The sequence below is a fragment of the Gastrolobium bilobum genome, unplaced genomic scaffold (assembly GCF_033153095.1).
Source record: "Gastrolobium bilobum isolate Gb01-03AN ecotype WA unplaced genomic scaffold, APGP_CSIRO_Gbil_v1 utg15684, whole genome shotgun sequence".
In the NCBI taxonomy this organism is placed as follows: domain Eukaryota; kingdom Viridiplantae; phylum Streptophyta; class Magnoliopsida; order Fabales; family Fabaceae; genus Gastrolobium; species Gastrolobium bilobum.
The window spans coordinates 67,070-88,722 of record NW_026897693.1 but is presented as its reverse complement, the minus strand read 5'-3'; the positions used below and the strand labels follow the sequence as shown (position 1 = coordinate 88,722).

General features: G+C 35.9%; 3 protein-coding genes across 3 annotated transcripts in view; 1 reads left to right on the top strand and 2 right to left on the bottom strand.

Annotated features, from left to right (window-relative positions):
* LOC133309359 (phospholipid-transporting ATPase 3-like) overlaps positions 1–9,916 on the bottom strand; it is a 30,069-nt gene extending 20,153 nt beyond the window's left edge. Inside the window, exons 1-5 of the mRNA XM_061510125.1 lie at positions 9,538–9,916; positions 7,933–7,998; positions 6,455–6,516; positions 5,658–5,739; positions 5,020–5,130 (exon numbers count right to left, since the gene is read on the bottom strand). Of these exons, the coding sequence (XP_061366109.1) occupies positions 5,020–5,130; positions 5,658–5,739; positions 6,455–6,516; positions 7,933–7,998; positions 9,538–9,657 (441 nt within the window). The 5' untranslated portion in view covers positions 9,658–9,916. The remainder of the gene's footprint in view (positions 1–5,019; positions 5,131–5,657; positions 5,740–6,454; positions 6,517–7,932; positions 7,999–9,537) is intronic.
* A 3,592-nt stretch (positions 9,917–13,508) lies between these two features.
* LOC133309363 (protein SHORT HYPOCOTYL IN WHITE LIGHT 1-like) lies at positions 13,509–15,825 on the top strand. Its single transcript, XM_061510128.1, has 4 exons — positions 13,509–13,712; positions 13,811–14,020; positions 14,694–14,759; positions 15,422–15,825. The coding sequence occupies exons 1-4, from the start codon at positions 13,542–13,544 to the stop codon at positions 15,554–15,556; spliced, it is 582 nt and encodes a 193-aa protein (XP_061366112.1). The 5' UTR covers positions 13,509–13,541; the 3' UTR covers positions 15,557–15,825.
* Positions 15,826–16,667: 842 nt separating this feature from the next.
* On the bottom strand, positions 16,668–19,200 carry LOC133309361 (transcription factor BHLH089-like). Its single transcript, XM_061510127.1, has 6 exons — positions 18,860–19,200; positions 18,357–18,551; positions 17,982–18,047; positions 17,637–17,705; positions 17,471–17,542; positions 16,668–17,187 (listed from the first exon to the last, which is right to left on the bottom strand). The coding sequence occupies exons 1-6, from the start codon at positions 19,178–19,180 to the stop codon at positions 17,059–17,061; spliced, it is 852 nt and encodes a 283-aa protein (XP_061366111.1). The 5' UTR covers positions 19,181–19,200; the 3' UTR covers positions 16,668–17,058.
* Positions 19,201–21,653: the final 2,453 nt, after the last annotated feature.

Genomic DNA, 21,653 nt, shown 5'->3' with positions numbered 1-21,653 from the left:
TACCCAGAAGTGGATCTTCTATCAATAGGAGAACCTGCCCAATCAGCATCTGAGTATCCTACAACTCTGGTATGACCTTTGTTTTCATAGAGAAGACCTTTGCCAGGAGCAGTCTTGATGTACTTAAGGATACGGATTACTGCATTCCAGTGATCTTCACAGGGAGAATTCAAGAACTGACTTACTACACTGACTGCAAAGGAAATGTCTGGTCGAGTAACTGTGAGATAGTTCAGTTTCCCAACCAATCTTCTATACCTTTCTGGATCAGAAAATAGCTCCGCCTGATTTGGTAAAAGCTTGACATTTGGATCCATAGGAGTATCAACGGGCTTAGCATTTAACAATGTTGTTTCCTCAAGAATATCCATAGCATATTTTCTCTGTGATAGTACAATGCCATCTTTGGATTGGGCCACTTCTATCCCTAAGAAATATCGGAGTCTTCCAAGGTCCTTTGTTTGAAAATGATGGCACAAATGTTGTTTTATCTGAGTTATGCCATGAGTATCATTACCTGTAATGACGATATCATCAACATATACTACCAAATAAATAGAACCTGAATCAGAGTGTCTGTAAAAGACTGAGTGATCAGCCTCACTTCGAGTCATGCCAGACTGTTGTACAACAGTGCTAAACCTTCCAAACCAAGCCCGGGGAGACTGCTTTAGACCATACAAGGATCTTCGGAGACGACAAACTAGGTTAGACTCCCCCTGAGCAACAAACCCAGGAGGTTGCTCCATATAAACCTCTTCCCGCAGATCACCATGGAGGAAAGCATTCTTTATGTCCAGCTGATACATAGGCCAGTGATGAATGGCTGCCATAGTAATAAAGAGGCGAACAGAAGTCATTTTCGCCACGGGAGAAAATGTGTCACCATAGTCAAGGCCAAATATCTGAGTATAACCTTTAGCCACCAAGCGGGCCTTAAGACGGTCCACCTGACCATCCGGACCAACTTTAACCGTGTATATCCATCGACAGCCAACAACAGACTTCCCAGAGGGAAGGGGAACCAGATCCCAGGTACCACTACTCTGAAGTGCACTCATCTCATCAATCATGGCCTGTCGCCAACCAGAATGTGATAACGCCTCACCTGTAGTCTTAGGAACAGATACAGAAGAAAGAGAAGAGAGGCAAGCAAAATGGGATGGTGAAAAACGATGATAACTCAAATTTATTAAATACCTGGGAGGGGGACGAGAATCACGAGTACCTTTCCGGAGTGCAATGGGCACATCAATGTCAGACGGAAGGATCGGAGCTGCCGGAGGAGATGATGACGGAAGTGAGTCCACAGGAGCCTCAGTAACAATAGGGGCAGACTCGGGGGGGCAGGGTCCTGGGGAACAGGGGGACGTTGCCGACGATGATACCGACGATGATAGACCTGGAGGGGGGGAAAAGGGGCGGGAACAGGGACGGGGACATCTAAAAAAGGAGATGGTGAAGATATATAGTGAACTGAAACAGGTGGTAAAGGTAGCTGAGTAGCAACAGAATCACTGGGATGGGAGGAGGAGTCAAAGAATGGAATAGACTCAAAGAATGTAACATCCGCCGAGACAAAGTAACGACGAAGACTAGGAGAATAACAACGATAACCCTTTTGTGAGCGAGGGTAACCCAGGAAAATACATTTATGTGACTTAACAGATAACTTGTCAAGACCAGGACTGAGATTGTGGTCAAAACAAGTAGAACCAAAGATGTGAGGAGTGAGTGGGTACAAAGGTTGATGGGGAAACAACACAGAATGTGGTACCTGATTATGAAGTACGGAGGAAGGCATCCGATTAATGAGATAACAAGCTGTGAGGACAGCATCGCCCCAATACTGGAATGGGATATGACCATATAACAAAAGTGTCCGAGTAGTCTCAATTAAGTGACGGTTCTTGCGTTCAGCAACCCCATTCTGTTGAGGGGTCTGTGAACATGATGTCTGGTGAAGGATGCCGTGAGATGCAAAGAAGGTAAACTGATGAGACAAATATTTACGTGCATTATCACTTCGAAAAATGGGAATCGAAACACCAAATTGAGTAAGGATTTCATTAAAGAACTTGTTAAAAATAGAAAACAATTCAGACCGATTTTTCATTAAAAATAACCAAGTACATCGAGAATAATCATCAATGACAGTAACAAAATATTTGTACCCCATAGTGGAAACGGTACGAGTAGGACCCCAAATATCTGAATGAACTAAAGCAAAAGGAGACGAAGACCGACGACTGACACGATCGGGAAACGAACTACGAGTGTGCTTCCCTAACTGACACGACTCACAAGACAAACTAGATAAATTTGAGAAACGTGGGACCATCTTCTGGAGCTTAGCAAGATTTGGATGACCCAACTGAGCGTGGATAGTAAGCGGAGAATCCACAACAGAGCACACTGGAACAGAAGTTGAAAGCTGATAAAGGCCATTGGACTCAGATCCGACGCCAAGTGTCCTCCTCGAGCTCCGATCCTGCAAAATGACAGACTCTTTAGTGAAAGAAATAATACAGTCAAGGGATTGAGTCAAGCGACTAATGGAAATAAGGTTGAAAGGAGAATGAGGAACATAAAGCACATTCTCAATGGGAATAGAAGGAAAAAGGAGAACAGTGTCAATCCCTTGGGACTGAACCAGTGACCCATTAGCCATAGTAATATTGGGCAGGGGACCAGGACGTACAGAGAGAGGTAAATAAAGACTTATTACCAGAAATATGGTCAGATGCACCAGAATCGAGAATCCATGGACCAAGAGAAGGCGAGTGAGAAACACCAGCAAAGGAATTACCCGTGTGTGCACTAGAGGCAGTGGTACCAGGAGGTGGCTGTGATCCAGCAATCAAGGCAGAGTCCGAGGCAGGAACAGTAGTCTGAGCAAAATGAGCGGAGCGAGGAGGGCGACCGTGAAGATCCCAGCAATGATCAATAGTATGGCCCGGCTTTTTGCAATGAGTGCAGAGAAAGCGTCTCGTAGAGGGTTTACGTCCACGTGCAAAACCCTTGGAGACAAGGGCAGATGGGTCAATTGAAGAGGGAGCAGATACTGCAGGCTCCATAGAAGTCTTAGGTGGAATGCGAAGCAACGTAGACCAAAAAGAGTCCAGCGATGGAAGAGTAGTAGAGCCCAAGATCTGATCCCGATTGACAGAATATGCCAGGGGCAAACCATAAAGAGCCATGAGCATGAAGAACATGCTGCGTTGCTCAAGTTCTTTAGCAGGATCTGCAGCAGGCGGCAACAGTTCATTGAAATCATGAAGGAGGCCCTGAACTTTTCCCAAGTAAGCAGACATAGAGACATCAAGTTGTTGAGTAGCAATAGTAGTGATCAAATTTTGACAAACCCCATAGAGTCGCTGAGTGTCATTGGTATAAAGTGACTTGGCCTGACGCCAAACAGACTCACAAGTGACGTGAGCACGAAAAATCTGCTTCAAGGACGAGTGGATGGTAGACTTGATGATGCTACATAACTGAGCATCAACCTTTTTCCAATGAGGGCGGACATCTACCGAGATGGACTCAGCCTTAGTAATGAGATGGTCAGTGTAGTCCTGTCCATCAAGCCAAAGTCGGAGATCAGAAGCCCAAGAATCATAATTGGAGCCATCCAACTTGTCGACGTGCAGCGGAACATTAATATAATTAGAAAAAAACAGGCGGGTCAGCCTTTTGAGAACCCTTGGATGCATCGTGGGGTGACAAATCAGCCATAGATCACCTGAAACAAAAGCGAACAGCAACCAAAAGCAAAGAAACACGCGTGAATAGGGACCAGCAAGAGAAAGAGACACTGTCGGAAGCCGAAACGAAGTCAGAACAACAAAGTGAGGACAGATCCAGGTGCGCAAGGAGAAGACGAGTTGAACCGTGGTGGTCGGAGGTCCAGCCGGAGCTGCACGCGCCGCTGCAATGAAGCGGACGGCAGAAGCTTCCTCCCGCACGTGTGGGCGCGTGGCTGAGGTGTTGGAGATGGGTGTTGGACAGACAGGACCGCCTTGTTGTGGCGGTCAGATCGATGGGAGTTTCGCCGGAAAAGTCGCCGGAGACGGTGGTCAACGGCGGTCAATGGTGGTCAATGGCGGTCAACGGTGGTTCTGGACAGCGGCAGTACTCAGACAAGGTCGGAAACAAAATAGGGAAGCCGGAAACTAACAGATGTGACGGTTTCTAGAAAAAAAAAAAATATATATATTACTCAGCGGACAGTGGTCCACCGAAAAACCGCGGATTGGGCCTACCAGTGCTAAGAAACTCCACAAGAGAAAGTGGGGGACGGCGAGGCTCTGATACCATATTAATTACCAAGAGACAAGAGGTATTCATTGTAATCCTTGTTATATTAAACTACACAACATTGGTGCTATTATATAGCAAACCAATTGAAGAATACAAAGAGACACACTCAATGTGGGACTTCTATACTATGTACAGCAACAGTAACAAAATGAATTAGTTGATTTCCCCAGTTACTTTTTTTAAGACCAATAAAAAGGAAAAATTCAAAAAAAAAAAAAAATCATCGCAGAAGGGAAAATGTTTCATATGAAGAAAGAATACTCATTCAGAAATGAGTCACTTCAATATACAAATAAAATACTGCATACGTGCATATTAACAAGACTTACAACCACATTGCCCTATGAACTTTGTCTATACTTCTGCAACCACACCAAGGAAGAATAGAAAGGAGGGATGAAGAGAGAGAGATCATTCTTAATAATATTGAATCACACAAAGCTGGAACAACCATTGTTATCTAGAAATGGATCAGTGAGGATAAAATGGCTTTCTCCTAAAAGGTAATGAGAACTTTATCAAATGTAGTAGGACAATGGCATCATTTTGAATGTGTGAAAGGAAGATTGCAGCCCAAAAACATGATAACCGACATAGGATTTCACAGCATACAATCCATTGCCATTATAGATACCCTTGTAAGCACCAGTTCAAAACAGAGATGTGTCAAAACTAAATCTAGACATATATCGCACTCACCTTGACAATGTCACCAACTTGCAACTTTTTCCAGGGTATAGACACCCACTTTTGATCTTGCAAAATATCTATCATATTATTGTTTATGGCCATGTCATTTTGAAAACGCTTCTGTTGTGCACAATTTAAGAAAAGTAAATAGATCAATAAGAGGAATAGACACACAATAATACTGCCATAATCAAATTATAAAAAAAAAAAAAAAAAAAGGTAGACAATATCCAATTAAGGATGGCATCAGAAAAAATTAGAGAAATGAGGTCATTACCACATTTCTTTTCCTTATAAAATAAATTCATTACAATGAAGAGAATAAATTACAGGGAAGTTCGAGGATAAGGGAAAGTAAAACAACAAAGGAAAAAAGAAAACATGAGCATAGCTGCCTAACCCCTCTGCATATCCGTTAAGGAAAATAAAACCCTTAATCTTTTACAAACTTACAAGTAAACTGCATAATAAAATGCTTATTTCCAGATAAATATCTACAAACATTCTCCTATAGGATCCTTATTTGGAATCCACAGCAAAAAACCTATTGGAAAGAAGAAACCTGAATCCCCTTAGCCCCCAAAGGCTACTGAAAAACATATATAAAATAGAAAGCAATGTGCAAGGAGAGTAAATAGCATTCTCACCCAGTCCTCAAAAGCTTCCTTAATTAGAGAGAGGAGAAGCACCAGAGATAGAGGAATAACATTAGTTATTGGAGACACGGGGCTACATCATCAGAAATACGTAATTACTAATTAGACTAATCCATTTTTCTGAAACAAAAATTAGACTTATAAACTTGTATAAAATCACAAATTTGCTGAAAAAATATATATGAACAGCAAGCATAGATCAAGTATATATTACTGATAATCACTATCACAATAATTAAAGCAAGACAGAATAGCATAATGCAAAGTCCAAGAAAAACAGGACAACGTAACAAATCATATAAGAGATAGAGAACTATATATTCAATGTGCTAAGTACAATCAAAATAAATAAATTCTAAAAAATTGTTAGAACTTCAACAAGACATCAAACATATAGATCATTTCGGTGAGTACAACTTAAGCTTAATTAATAATTTGTCAACAAGAATACTCAAGTAGACATGCAGTAATAAAATCTGAAAAATCAAAAACAGTGAAAAGAAAGACCAAATTAAATATGAAGTGCATAAATGATAAAACCATTGATCCAGGTGGCACTAGCACTGGATAGCCTAAGTTTAAAGATAAAATGTCTTAATATACTGGTTTTTCTGATAAAAACTACCTAACCGGAAAAGCTACTACCAACTATATCTGGCAGATAATAGATCAACTGGATGAAATGAAATGTTCCTGTTCCCCTCCATTCAGCATTCTATTTTTTCATAACTAAGCTTGCTAGTAGCAAAACAATCTTCTAACTTTGAGCTTAACTGACATTTACATACCTGATTGGTGTGGTAGACAAAATTGAGATTGTAAGAAAGTAGAGATTAGCAACCCGCCTGAACTGTAGCACAAACAGGAATTATTATCTACAGTTAAATAAAAGTATTCTGATAAGAACTGGATCAGTAGCTACTTATGAAAAGACACCCAAGAGGAATTGGCCCAGAAAACTTCTGGATTTTCTGTAATTTATATGAAAAAGAAAGACAAGTACACTGTTGGATTTTCTGGATTTTCTGTACTTATGAAAATATGTTGAAGAATATGAACAAGAAAAGCTCTAGTACAGAAAATGGAATCAACTTTAAAGAAGAAACTAATATCAGCACTTTCGAGAGGTGTCGTGCCCCTGTATTCATGCAACGTGCCCCTGTATTCATGCAAGTGCCCCTGTATTCGTGCCCTTAGTGACTCATTCCTAACAGAATTGTGCAGCATATTCCCCCCTAACGGTTTTTCTGCTGAGTCACCCTTTGTGAGTTTGTTGCTTATTTTATTATGAATGCTCACTTTGCCCTTCAACCTCCTTTTAGAATACACTTTAAGGGATAGGGATGTATCATATTCATAAGTTGGCAACAGATTGAACTCATCGTCTTATCATATACAAATATGATTTACCTTCAATCAGCAATAAATGAATTTTAAGACAAAAAGAAGTAATAAATTATTGAGTATATATTGCTTTAACTTCACATATTATAAAGCAAGAAAAAGAGCCTTTTTCTTTGTGTGCATATAAATGAAAAAGCCATTTGACTCCACCTCCATGATTTTGCATCACTACTGATGGAAAGAATGCTATTTTAAGAGAAGTGAATTATATAAGGCGATGGCAAAACTTATATGGTCAGCAATGTAAAGTGCCACAAACAATCTTGTAACGAGAAAAGGGGGGGGCGGGAAAACTCCTTGACTTGGGTGGTATCCTTATGTGCTCAATTATATGAAATCATAAAGACAAAAGGCATGCCATCTGCACGAGTCATCATTTGTACTTTGAAAATCTGATAAGGAAAATAGCTGCCAAACAGTGCAACAACTCATTTATAACAAGCTGATAGAGCCGCAGTTCCAAATACAGCTCAGAATGCTAAAACCGAGCCAAGGGTCCCGAAGTCCTAAACCCAAGGCCCATATGTAGTTAGGAGGGAAGGAGTTTGTTCAATGTGTGAGGGAAGGGAAAGTTAGTTGTGGTGAGAGAATGTAGAGAGAGTGGATCTGGTTTAAGGGGAACGTTCCCCTTAGGAGGTCATGTTAGTTATAGTTTTTCAGCTTATGGATTGGTGCCTAGAAAGTTATTCCCCGAATGGTAGCTTCTGCTCTTAAATTTTCTGTATTTCAATCCTCGATTTCCATTTATACATTCTATCAATAGTTTTGGTTTCATCACATGCAAAGCTTGTATTTTGTGAAAACTGAATATAGAGGGCATCTCACATGCTTTCAAGAATCAAAAAGCTTAAAAGTAACTTACCTGTTCAAACAATCCCTTTGGCAAAAAAGTGAAAAAGTTGAACTTCGTAGTCGATATTGAATTCCCCTAACACAAAGGATATTAATTAATCAAAAATCTTAAATCAAGGTATGTAGCAATGTACAATATAATATCACACATGAAGCAGAAATTGGGAGTTTGCAAAAAGATTATTAATGAACTTATTTCAAGGTGTATACATATCAGTAGCAAAACATAAAATAGAATAAATTTAATTTGATATCATTAACAATAAATAAAACTACATGATAACTCACTTGACTGCACTCAACTAACACCCATGGTTAAAGTTATGGTAGTATAAAATGGGAGAGACATTTATCGCTAAACTTTATTATTTTACAAATGTCTGGCCCATTAGAAAAATGGCATTGTCAGACATCATAATCTTTTTATAATGTTCTATCATCAAGATCATATGAAAGGTTCAAATAGGTAGAAACCTTATTACATTCTCTCAGAAAATGAGGATTCAGTAAGCATTAAGCAATGCATTTTATGCTTCACAAGATTTCAACATCTCTCATTCCAATTTGCCACTTTATTAATCTGAGTTTGAAATTCCAAATAAAACCTATGAAAGCGCAATCCGCAATATAAGTCTTGTTTCTTATACAGTGTCATATTTGTATGTGCTAGTTCTACCACCTTTTAAATAAATTTCACACATTTTATTTTTACTTTTATTTTTATTTCATCTTGAATTAGAAAAGAAAAGGTGGCTCCAATCCAACCTTATAGAGAAGTAAAAGAAATTCAAAATCAAGCAATCCCTATTTCTGTATTTCTTTTCTTTTTCTTTTTTGTCTTATTTTATTTTTCTGCATCTTGCGACACTACAAGAAAATTGAATCCATCTGTATGCATGAATATTTCTATCTCTTTTTATTTAACTGAAATGGCATTCCTCATTCAGTTCCGATGCACTGTGTCAAACTAGTTTCTTCCAATGGATAATTTCAGCTAAACAAAGGAAAAAAATACATAAAGTTGATTCAGCAGTGCGAAATATTTCACATAGAAGGCCTTTATTCTTTAACCATGTAGGAGATCATATGTACTTGTTTGGTTCATAAACATCAACTCATCCAATGCAAATGGCCTTTCATTCTCCAATATAATTATAAATTACTTAGCATCAACAGCACAGGTCGACTATTAAAATCTTCAACTCAAGTAGCATCGCTTTCCACACTCAACAAGATTGTTCAATTTCAAACAAACAGTAAATTCATCCTCTAGACCTGGACTTCCATCAAGAAGTGACAAATTTCTAGTCAAACGAAAAGAAGAAGAAAAATAGTGACAAATTTCAAATAAACAGTTCTCGTGTTGCTTGATGATTCGCACCGAAAGGCAAAATGCAAAATGCAAAAAAAAAAAAAATGAACAAAACACAAGCGCGAACTGCTGAAAACGAATTCAATCAAGTTCCTGAACTAAAATCCGAACAAAGAAAAAATCGGAGTTGAGACAGCATCTAGAGTTGCAAAGCTTTTGTTCGAGCAACGAAAAACAGAAAAGATAAACAGAAACCGAGAATCGAAAAATGGAAGAGCAAAATGCAAGATGAAGAAAGCAAACCTTGAATCGGACGGGAAGATTAGCGAGGCGATCGTTGCCGAAGATAGTGCGGTAACCAGGGGCCTGGGGCTGGACATGGCCGAGCCGAACCGTTCGAGACGAAGGGACGCGTTGGCTCATTCTGGAACTCGATCTCAAAGAGAAAGAAGAAGAAGAAGAAGATGATTATGACGATGATATTTGTGACCTATCCCATCCTCCGCTTCAATGCGTTTCCAATTCAACCGCACCTTTCTCTAAATCTATGTTGTGTTGCAAATATCAAAGCGTTGAAAGCCTGAAACTGAAATTGAAAAAAGAGATTCAATTGCTATGTGCTCCTCCTAAATTTCTGGTTCCCACTTCTGCCCTTTTGTTTTCTTTGCTCTCCGGAAACCGCGTTCGTTCGTACCGTAGATGTTCTTTCCTTTTTTCGCTCCAAATTTGAAGTTATATTTATTTGGTTTGATTTTGTTAGCTTAAGTCTCACAATTCATTAGGAAAAAAATAATTAAACCACAACCACAATGATTTAGTAATTATAAAAGTATGTATCGGCAGTAACATTTTACATTTTAAGATATTGAATCGGTTGATTGCGGGGCAGAGTACCTGTGCAAGAAGACGCGGGAGGAAAGAGCGTGGAAATGTTTGTGAAGCGAATGGCCATATAGGACTTAATCGTTCTCATTCAATTTAAATATGGGATTTGATTTTCTTGCGTGAATTCAATTGTGGGTCTCATATTTATTAGAAAAAGAAAAGAAAAATTTTACACGCAAATCGAAGGGTCACTAACATGAGAGACAACATGAAAAAAAAATTTCTCTTTCAATATATATATTTTACTGTTTACATGATTATACCATTGGAAATATTTTTCTTATTAGGAAATGAGTTATCTTATATTAATGAAATAAAATTATAAAGAAAATCTATAAATAATTAAAGAGAAAAAAAATACATGTAACTCCAAAAATAGCTCAGTTGGTAGCTGAGTTTTCAATAATTTGCTTGAGTCAGAAGTTCAAACTTTATCTCAAGCAAATTTGAAGAGAAAAAAAATACAAGTAACTCTAAGAATAACTCAGTTGGCAGCTGAGTTTTTAATAATTTGCTTGAGTCAGAAATTCAAATCTTATCTCAAGCAAATTCTTAAAATAAATTTAGAAGAACAGTTTGAATGAAAATATCCTCCTGGTTATATAAAAAAAAAGTACATAAAGGATCCACTTTTATTATATGTATATAAAAATTTAATTTTTCTCCTATTAAATAAAATAAATATAACCCTCATACGATACGCCGCATATTTATTAGAGTAAGGTAACACTCTCATAATATTTAATAAATTGTCGTCGTTTACGGGCTCGGCTGTGGTGGATGGGATTGTGTGTGAGTCAGGAAGTTGAAGAAGTTGAAACGACGAAGTTTGTGTTAGTTGCGGTTTTATTAAGACAGTTGTCGTTTGTTATTGCCACTATCAGATTATGGAATGCTATGGGATTAGGTATTTCTTTGTTAAAAGTAAGAAAAAATAAGATTTAGATAAGAATAATCATAAAGAGCTGGTGGAACAAAAAAATTAAATGCATTATTTTTTTTCCAATTCTAATAAATGATATATTTAATCTTGAACGAATAATGAAGATATTTTTCAGACTAAGAATTTGTTTGGATAAAAAAAATTAAAAAAAAAACTAATTTTCTTTCAAATGTGTTTTTTAGTTATTTTATATATTTGGATACAAACTTAAAAAAAAAATCAATAAAAAGGTTAAAATAGTATTTTTCTTTTTAAAGACAAGATTGGTAACTTTAAAAAAAAGAAAAGTAAAAGTTAAATATAATTTTTGAAAATTTCAATGTTGCTCTCATTAAATCCAGTGTCATTACACAATGTTGTTCAAATCGAGATAGTAAAATTATATGGAAATTAAAAAATCGTAAAACGTAAAATCATAATATAAAAAAATCTTAAAAACGTAAAAAACGTTTGTAATATTAGTAAAATTATTTTGATGAAAAAAATCATAAAAACATAAGATCGTAATGATAAATCAAAATTTTATCAAAGATGTTACACCTATTCCCCAACTAAACCCAATTTTGCGCTGATGAGTGATGAGTGATGACTGTGCTTCCGTGTGCCCCCACCAAAACCGGTGTCGTTCTTCGATTTATATTTGATTCATGTACCTCTGCATCTTCTTCATTCAAAAATAATGTCATATCCATGGTTTTTTTTTATCATTATAACTTTTTTTTAATAATTAATTACTAAATTGACTTTATTTATAAACTATTTCAAAAATTTAACCTCTTCAGAAAACATAACACCAATCTGCCCATGTTTGACCGTTGACCTTGAAGCCTACCCGGGTACACTCCTACCTACTCGGGTATATTTTGAAAAATTTTACCTATCCGGATACACCCCTCCCTACCCGGGTATATTTCTTGAATCAGAAAAAATGTTTGAATTATTTACCCGGATAGAGAGGGGTGCACCCGGGTAAATAATGAGACATCATGCGCAGCCCCAGCTGAACAACAAGCAGAAGAAGGGGTAGAGAAATTCTTCAGCCATGGTCCATGAAAAGAGGAACATCCAAAATTCAGAGGACCATACAAAGGTTGTGGTCTTCTTAAATTCACACTAGCTCTCAGGCAACCTTTATGAGTTCTATCTTTGAAGTACACACCAAAAGGTTTTGTGAAAAAATTCATGCAGAAGCAGAATTTCAAAAAATAAATAATAACAATCACATACTGGTCATGCGAAACGAAGGAATTTGCAAGCTGCTTATCAGGAGTGCAGCCATCAAATGAGACATCATGCGCAGCCTCAGCTGAACAACAAGCAGAAGAAGGGGTAGAGAAATTCTTCAGCTATGGTCCATGAAAAGAGGAACATCCAAAATTCAGAGGACCATACAAAGGTTGTGGTCTTCTTAGATTCACACTAGCTCTCAGGCAACCTTTATGAGTTCTATCTTTGAAGTACACACCAGAAGGTTTTGTGAAGCCTAGCACACTGCCACAACTTGAGATAAAGTCATCAACATAAACATCTCCCAACACAACATTAAAAGGTGAAGTAGCCATTGATTTTCTAATAGGTCTGTGGCTTGAAAAGCAACGAGTGCACGCGTAGCCATTGATTTTCTGAAGAGGTTAAATTTTTGAAATAGTTTATAAATAGGGTCAATTTGGTAATTAATTATTAAAAAAGGTTATAATGATCAAAAAGCTCATATCCATTCTTCCAGTGTGGTAATCGTACAGATTGGTTCCTTTATTTTAATTTTCCTTTCTTCGGGTGGAAAAAATCTAATATATTACAAGAATAGGTACATCCGAAGAATAGAAATATGTTATGCCTGTAATTATTTTGGAGAGAGAAAAAAAATAATTTTTATAGTTTACATTATCCGCACCTTTCTTGAGCTTTTAACAGCGTTATCATATTTTAAGAATCTCTTATAAAGTAAAAAAAAAAAAAAGTGTAAATTTTAAAATATTTGGTATTTTTAAGTTGTATTTTTTTTTGGATTCATAAGTTCGTATTTTCGAACTAGGCGATGAGCATAATCATTTTCTTGGAAGTAAAGAAAATTTACAATTAAAACTCAAAAAGGATGTAAATTCAAGAATTTGTAAGAATGTGCATAGCTAATTGAATGATTAATAATCCATAAGATTGACCATTTAATCACAACAGTAATGAAATCATTGCAAAAATGTGATCAACGCAAGGAGAGTTTGAGAAGCTGAAGCTTTTACGAGATGCTTCAACAATTGAGTGCTGAATATTTCAAGTTATGAAGAGGAGAACTATAATGCCCTTGGCCTTGATCACCTATTTGGGCCGTGCTAATACTCGAGCCCATTTTCAGAGGAAAAAGGGAAAAAAAAAGCCCAACAATCCATCAAAAAATAAGGTAAGGTCCTCGTTCATGTTCCTCGATAATAAACATTAAACTATCCAAACAAATCTTAAAAAGCTTCATGTTCTGTCCCAAATGGCAGGAGCTACTGCAACTACAGCACCACTGATCAATTTCACGCGCCCTCTACCCTCCAAGCTTCACCACCTCTCAGCAAACAATGTTCCTTGTCTTCGCCAACTTTTTCGTTCTGGATTCTACTCCAACCATCGTTCAAATCACATAATCAGCAATTGCCATGGCAAGGTATATATGTATATGATATGACATGACATGATATGATGTATCTTTCTTCTTCATGTATCAGCAAGTAGTAACCTTTTATCCCTCTCTCTGTTCTGAAGCTGAATAGCTCAAGTGGGGGAGAACCATATGAGATGGGTGAAGCCGTTTTTGATGGTTATGATGAGGTTGAAGACGAAACTGATGAGGATGACACAGAGAGCAGTGTTGATTTGTTGATCAGATTCTTGCAGAGCATGTTTAAGAAGTTCTCTAAGAGAGCAAAGAAGGCCTCTCGCTCTGTTTTACCCACAGTAATATCACCCCAGCTTGTAAGTCTCCCTTCTTCTTCACAAATTTTGAAGCCTTAATTTCAAATGGGGATCATCAATTTTTTTACTTCTGAGTTTCTTGTGGCTAGCAAATTATGATTCAGGTTAGGGGATCAGTTGTCACAAATAATTATGTATATCACTTTGTACCCGAAAGAAAAAAGTAAAAAATAAAAAATAAAAAAACATATATGTCACCAATAATTGGTTGATTGTTGAATATTGCTTCAAGTTGTAATTTCAAGTGTTTTTTTTTTCTTTAAGTAACTTTGTAATAAACTTTTGGGACGGTTCTACTAATTTAGAATTGTGTTCACCAAGGACAAGACCAAGCTAGTGCCAAAACATTCAACTAGTAAAATACTCAGCTAGTACCAATGTTGTATTATTTTAAAAACCTAACCAATGCCAAGGCTATATTATAATTTTTAAAGAAAATATATAGCATTTTTGGCACCAGCTAAACACCAAGTGGCTCCGTCACTGAATGTGTTGTACCTTCAAGTTTCAGATTTAAATACTGAAACTTGTGGCCTGGTTTTCTTTTGATTTCTAGACATTAGGCAAGGTAGTATTTGAATGTGTCGCCGGTTGCTTTTCTGAAAGTTCACGTTCTGGAATTTATCTATAAATTTATCCTTGCCTTTCTTTCCATGTGTATGGGGAATTTCAGGTTTCTTTTGCTGTTGATGGGACTCTGCTACTTGCTTCACTTTCTGTTGTCAAAGCACTTCTTGAGGTATTGCTTCCCATCACTGTATGGCTTAGTCGACAGTTCATGGCTAGTTGAAACCTCTGTTTGTTTTACTTCACATTTAAAATAATCTTCCCTGGCTTTTTCCTCATTATAAATACTACTTGAATTGAATCAAGCCTTTTCCTGATGTGTAAGTAACAGAGGTGCGGGAGGATTTGCAATAAAGTGTGTGCAAATAATATTTCTCTTACAGTTTCTAGGAAAAAGAAAATGCATTTCTCTTTTTTGTTACTCAACTTACAACTCGTTTTTGCAGAATTCATGTATTGAACTGTTATTTGCACACTCAATGCACAATGCACACCTGCCTTACTCCTCTTAATTGCACCATTGAATTACTACAAACAAATGATGGGTGTGAGTGATCAATAGTTGGAATAAGTTTGAGATTTATTCTTATGTTTTAGGTCTTGGAATATATATCTATAACTATGAAAATACCAATTCTGATTCCTGAAGAATTGATTGAAACATCAAATGATGACTCAGATGCATTTGTGATCATAGAGTCTACACGCAAGCCTGAACTATGATTCTGGCATATTTCAGTGTTTTACTTCTCAAAATTTCTTTGCTTATAATTGGAAAATGCATTATCAAGTAGGATCTGACAGCCATTGGTGAACATTGATTACGAATCTTAGGTCATCTGCACACTTGGAGGCACTGTGTTTGCTGCAATTCTGATCCTGCGTGTGATTTGGGCGGCAGTTTCTTACTTTCAGTCAAGTGGTAATAGCTTCAATCAGGGGGGGAATTCCTTTGGTGCTGTAGCCTAAACCTCTCTTCAAGTCTTAACAAAAGATGGCCTATGTAAGTTTAGTTTGATGGTAGATTGCATATGAAGTGGAATTTTCTTCAGGTACATATTTAATTTGATTCTATTGATTATAAATGGTTTATGTATTTATTCAGATGAATTTAGGCATCCTTGGGGTAACCAAATATTTTTGCTACCCGGAATGTTTAGATGTAATTATTATTTTTTTGGGCAAATGATGTAATTCTAATTTCTGTGATAAGTGATTATTAATTTGGCAGTTCAATTTCTGGTGTTACAATTACGTCTCCAATGCAACTCAATGCAATATTCCATATCAGACTAAAATTTGATAGCCATAAGGCTTTAATCTTAATATCTTATGTTCACCCACTCGGCAATAACTAAATTTTGTGGTACTAAAAGTCCTATATAAAAGCCTTGTTGCTTCTGCGAATGTGTTTGGCAAAAATAGTGTTGGTATGTTACATGTGCACAACAAACTTACACAAGAATAATCTTTGTTTCATTCTTTATTATAGAGTCTGTCAATCTTGTTTTAGGTCCATTCATTTCTAGCATTTGAAGCAGATGCGATTTATGTATATAATATTTCTAAATATGTGGCAAAAAGTTGGACTATTTGTCTCTTTGGTTTATCTCAAGTTCTTTTAAAACATTTTTCTTCATTCAAATTTTGTCCTAAGTGTTTTAATCTCTTTTTTCTGCCTAATTATGTCCAGATGACATGAAAATCGTAGTGACAACTGCGCAATACGTTCCGCCATCAAATGAGCGAAATCCATGTTGTGTACAGTACTTTTTCAAATAAACCAAACCAACAGTTTTCATTTAAAACAGTACACTTCATCTGAAAGGAAATTAAGTTTTGACATCCATTAATATGATATAGATTTTAATTACCTTGGCATAGTTAGGTTTACCATAACTTGCGTCTGTTTTGTTACTTTTGGCCAGTAGAAAGTTCAATAAAATAACCAAGTTCATTGAATCCGAATTCACACTTAGCAGACAATAAATAATTGACATCATTCGTAAACTCTTTGCGATGAAGATCTTTTTATGCGCTCAAAGGGACTAAACTAAATGTTAAGAAAATCACATGGGCTTAATTTATTCAACATAGCTTCATAAACAAACAACAACATTGTGTTGAGACTATTACACAATATGTAAGCATTATGTATTCAGCACAAGTAGCATTCTTTTACAAGAATAATAATCATTTTAAAGGTTATGAAGAGTATCTGCATAGAAAAGCCTATAGTCCACACTAGCTACATATTGGGTAAATGAATTCATTTTCCAATACACTAACAAATGGAGTTGCTTAAATACTAACTGAAACGATCCTGTGGATACAAATAACAGCTCCATGCCTGGTGAAGAAAACGGGAATAAGGTGTCCATTGGACTGAACACCTTGAGTATATGATTTATGGAAGCTCTGAATGAAAGACTACTGATCCTATATGCATTTATTATCAGGTGATGGGATTTCTACGTTGCTCTTTCAAAACCACTTCCCACCTGCATATGTAACCACTCTGGTGATGAACCCCGGCTATATTCTCTTGTAGCTTGTGAAGAGAATGGCAATCCGGCTGGCTCAAATGTTTGCTGATCAAACTGGAACAGAAGTTGATGTCATATAAAACTGAAGATTTTGCCACAAGGATTAAAAATTGAACTCTACCAGCCATTCTGAATCTTGTCGGCCCAAATTTTAATTTTAGCGTTGGTTTTTAACACACTTACTAATCAGACATCCTCGCAATATAACAGGTGCAGTTACACTCATAACTTACCCAAAGACTAAGTTTAAAATAAAGGGGATAAAACCAACTTTCAAGCTATTCAGATTAATCAGAGAACACAATATAAAAATCTAAGGATGTTATTCAATACTTACATCTTTAGGAGTAAATACTTCAATACCAGGGGTCAGTCTTGAATTTACTGTTTCAAGCTTCATTGATAAAAACTGTGACATATAGTAAAATTACAAGGCTCAAAAATCAACTATTTAGCATATATTAATTTTACAAATAATACAACATCAGATAAAGAATCCACACCTCTACTTGGCGCTGAAGCGATTGAATATAATTAATTATCTCATCAAGGACCAATGCTTTCCCAATAACCTGAATCAGAGAAAAAACCTCAATTTCTAGAAAACAAAAGCACATAACACCAACCATGAGGAATGATTTTCAGCTGTGTTTCCAACTGGGTCCCCTTACCAGAGATGTACGGACACACATCCACTGATGATTTTGGTCTTTTCTTTTCATCTGACAAGTAACACTTTTAATTTCTTCCTTTATGCTTATTTCTTCTCTTTTAGCTATATATAATTATAAATACAAACGTACCGAGAGAGAGCAGAGACAAAACTAAAACAGGCAGTAAAAACATACCTTATTACAACCAGGGACTAAATCCTGAAGAATTTTCATCCTTTCACTAATCTTTTCCCTTCTAGCCTGTCGAACAGTGACCAGCAATATTCAATTAGAAAACTAATTCAATAACTCTAATTGCAAAAGATCCAATAATTCAATATTACCTTAAATTTCCATAAAGACACTACCAGAATAAAAGTTTCATTTTTCTTAAACCAACTTTTTTTAGGGAATTTCCACATGTCATATAGCTGAGTGTTCCTGCCTCTAAATTACTGTTACCCCGGTTAAGAAAACGATCTTTATAAATAGATAAACAAAAAAGTCATCTAAAACAATAACAAAAAATTACATAACAGAATTAAAAGGGGTAGCAGGGAATTAAATTACTCTTTCTGCAAGACTGTGGCTATCAGTAGCTTGACCCCTTCTAGCTCGGACATGGATATAGTCTTGCTTAGGAGGCTCAGGAGGTGGCTGAGTAGTTTCCTCCGCAGGCTTTCCTGAACTGGGTTCTGCTTCACCTTTATTGCTCTCATTCCTGTTCCCTGATATCTTAATCCGTTTTCCACCACCACCATCACTCTGCACAATCCAAATTCACAACAATTCACCATAACTAATGCTCCACCAAACGAATTCCAATAATTTTCTTTATTTTTTTTAGTAAATAATTCCAATAATTTCAACTTGAAGTAAATAAATAAATTCAAAATTAGCAATTCATAAAAAGAAATAAAAAAATTAAAAGAAGCAGATCCATTCTCTATATTTTAACACCAAATTGCACTTTGAATACTACCCATTTTCTTAAAGAACTAAATTCTTACGCAAGATCATATTTTTTTTTTTATTTTTTTTTTTATATTCTAGATCATTGAATGAGCAAATACCACGCCATTGCCATTGCCATTGCCACCGCCATTGCTGGTGGAGACACCCTTAGCTGATTCCTCCTCCGAGTCGCGCCTCTTCCTGTTATGGCCATGGTTCGCCGCCGCCGCAGCTCTCTGCTCCGAACTAATCGGGTCATCGCCTGGAACGTCTCGGGTCGGACCAGCACCGAAATCCGCAAACCCGTGCCCGAACTGCGGCCTCCTGAACCCCAACCCGCCACCGGACTCCCCCCCACTCGGCGGCGGAAATGACCAGATCTCCGCCAAGTGATACGACGCCGTGTTGGCACCCGCGTTCATCATGGCCGCTGGATCCATCAAAACGAATTCGAAATCCAAATCTCTTACCTCAACAACAAGGGAACAGTGCCATTCAAGTTCATAGAGAGAGAAAGATAGAGAGAGAATGTGAATGCAGGTACGGGTTCCTTTTTTTTTTTGTGCGTGATCTCCTTGGACAGTGGAGGGTTATGCGCACAGTGTTTATATTTCTCTGTCCACCATTACTCTTCACTGTTCCCAAGTCACTTCCACTCACCTCTTTTTTCTTTTCTTCTCATTTTATTTATGAAAAAAATATTTATACTTTTTTTATAAAGAAATTATTTATTACTTTAAATAATATAATTTTATGTTATTTAAATAAAATAATTTTGTTTTGCTATGTATTTAATGATTTTTTATATCATTTCATTTAAAATGATACAAAATTATATTATTTAAAATAAGAAATATTTTTCTCTTTTAAAGGATGGTCATTTATCCATCCCCCTAATTTGTATTTTGTATCTTTTTTTCTCTTAAAACACACAATTTTATCTGACAAATATCAAATCTTTTTGTTTATTTATTTTTTCTCTAATATGTGAAGATAAAAAAACACATCTAATTGTTAAAGTGTTTAATTGGTAGAGTCCATTCAGAATTAATGAAACTCGGTATTATGTAAAAAAATATAATTTAGATGACCTTTTTGTCTTGCTTTATGGGGTTTCAAAACTTTAATTGATTGTTATCATTATTAATCATTGTTTTGATATTTGGACGTGAGCTGATGGTGTACGTGAGAGTGAGAGGTCAATTTGGAGGAGTATCAATGTATAAGTCTTAGAATAATGATGCTTAGGATTCTATTAATAGAGTGAGCATATTTTAATATCTAAGGATAACTCAGTTGACAACTGAGCTTTTAAGGATTTATTTAGGTCAGGGGTTCAAACTTTGTCTCAAGTAAATTCTTGAAAAATCTTTAGAGGCTAGAAGACGTGCCTCTGTCCTTGAAGGGGGATTAGTCTTGTCCTTCCTCCAGTCGCGAAGCTCAATGCACTCGCTGTTCTAATGAGGAGCTAGCCTTCGGGCCGTACTCAAAGAGAGAGAATGTTAAAAAGTTTTTAAAGAGAGAGAAAATGTTAATCTAATAATGATTAGATAGATAATAAGTTAGTAGTAAAAAATTTTGATAGTTAGAATATTCTTTCTCTTATTAATATGATAATAGTTGTACTTTATTATTTATTTTATTTTATTTTAGCTTGGATGCGTCTTTGAGGCCCACCGGTTAACTGGTCCCTTGTGGACCTTGTTTGTTGTTGACACTAAACTTGTCCTCTAACGTTGATCCATTTTGCTTTTGGGGTCATCTAATTAATTTTTTTGAAGCGTGTTGTACCCTGGATGTCCCCATTTCATAATTGACAATTATCAAGCAAACTATGAGAAGAAAATAAAATGAAAACAAAAAGTGACTGTGACACCTTATAGTAGTATGGTTTTTTTAAGATAATTAGGTTGAACTTTTAATGAATTTGACTAATTCAGTTTTGAATTTATACATTTTCACTCTTTTAGAAATTGTAACTATATAGCATGTACATCGAGAATTTAAGTCTTGAAGCACATGAAGATTTTATCCGTTGGTGTCAATTAGGTGGTTTGTGAACTTTTGTTACTCTCCACGACGGTTTTGGATTAATCAGTTTCATGTTACGTTAGATATTTTACAACTAAAAATTTTCTTTTTTCCGATCTAGTTCCTCCACCACGGCAAACCCAATTTCAAATCCTGCAATCTAATTAAATCACCGTTGGACCAATACTCTTGGTGAATAGCATGATTTTATTTTATTTTTAAAAATGTGAATAGCATGATTTTAAAGATGAATCAACAGGCTTGCAACCAAAAAAAAAAAAAAAAAGATAAATCAATAGGCTTAAAAAACAAGGAGTAGTGTAAATCATTATATCACAGTTTGATCATTAAAACAAATAATTTGTTTTTTATATTATTATAATATGATTTTTGAACTTTATTGTTTAATAATTAAAATTATAAACTGAATAACTAATTATTCTACATATTTGTTTTACCATCACATCCCTATATATTATTATGAGAAAGATTATACTTACAACTTTTTTTTTACAACCTCTTACAATCATATCTTAACACCGTTGATTTTCGTCAATCAACGGTTATCATTTATTGTGAATTAATAATTAATTAGTTAATTTAATTTGAGAAAATAATATCCGTTGATTAGCGGAAATCAACGGTGTTAAGATATGGTTATAAGAGGTTATAAAAAAAATTATAAGTATAACCTTCCTCTATTATTATTCCTATGGTTTGGGTTTTCATTTTAGGCAAAATGCAAAAACGGGGACGTTAGGTGAGCGCGTTTAGTTTAGGACTTCAAGGGAGTTAGGGTGTACAATAAGTTTAAGGGAAAATTGTGTATTATTTTAAAGGATGTAAAGTTGTGTCATTTTAAAAGAGATGAAGAGATAGATA

What these genes read in the sequence shown, in the direction of transcription:
- LOC133309363 (XM_061510128.1), top strand. Translation starts at nt 13,542, where the DNA reads ATGGCAGGAGCTACTGCAACTACAGCACCACTGATCAATTTCACGCGC. An exon ending in TCAGCAATTGCCATGGCAAG is followed by an intron (nt 13,713 to 13,810) that starts GTATATATGTAT and finishes TCTGTTCTGAAG; the next exon opens with CTGAATAGCTCAAGTGGGGG. An exon ending in TTGTCAAAGCACTTCTTGAG is followed by an intron (nt 14,760 to 15,421) that starts GTATTGCTTCCC and finishes TACGAATCTTAG; the next exon opens with GTCATCTGCACACTTGGAGG.
- LOC133309361 (XM_061510127.1), bottom strand. Translation starts at nt 19,180, where the DNA reads ATGGATCCAGCGGCCATGATGAACGCGGGTGCCAACACGGCGTCGTAT. An exon ending in GCCACAGTCTTGCAGAAAGA is followed by an intron (nt 18,048 to 18,356) that starts GTAATTTAATTC and finishes ACTGTTCGACAG; the next exon opens with GCTAGAAGGGAAAAGATTAG. An exon ending in CGCTTCAGCGCCAAGTAGAG is followed by an intron (nt 17,543 to 17,636) that starts GTGTGGATTCTT and finishes TATATGTCACAG; the next exon opens with TTTTTATCAATGAAGCTTGA.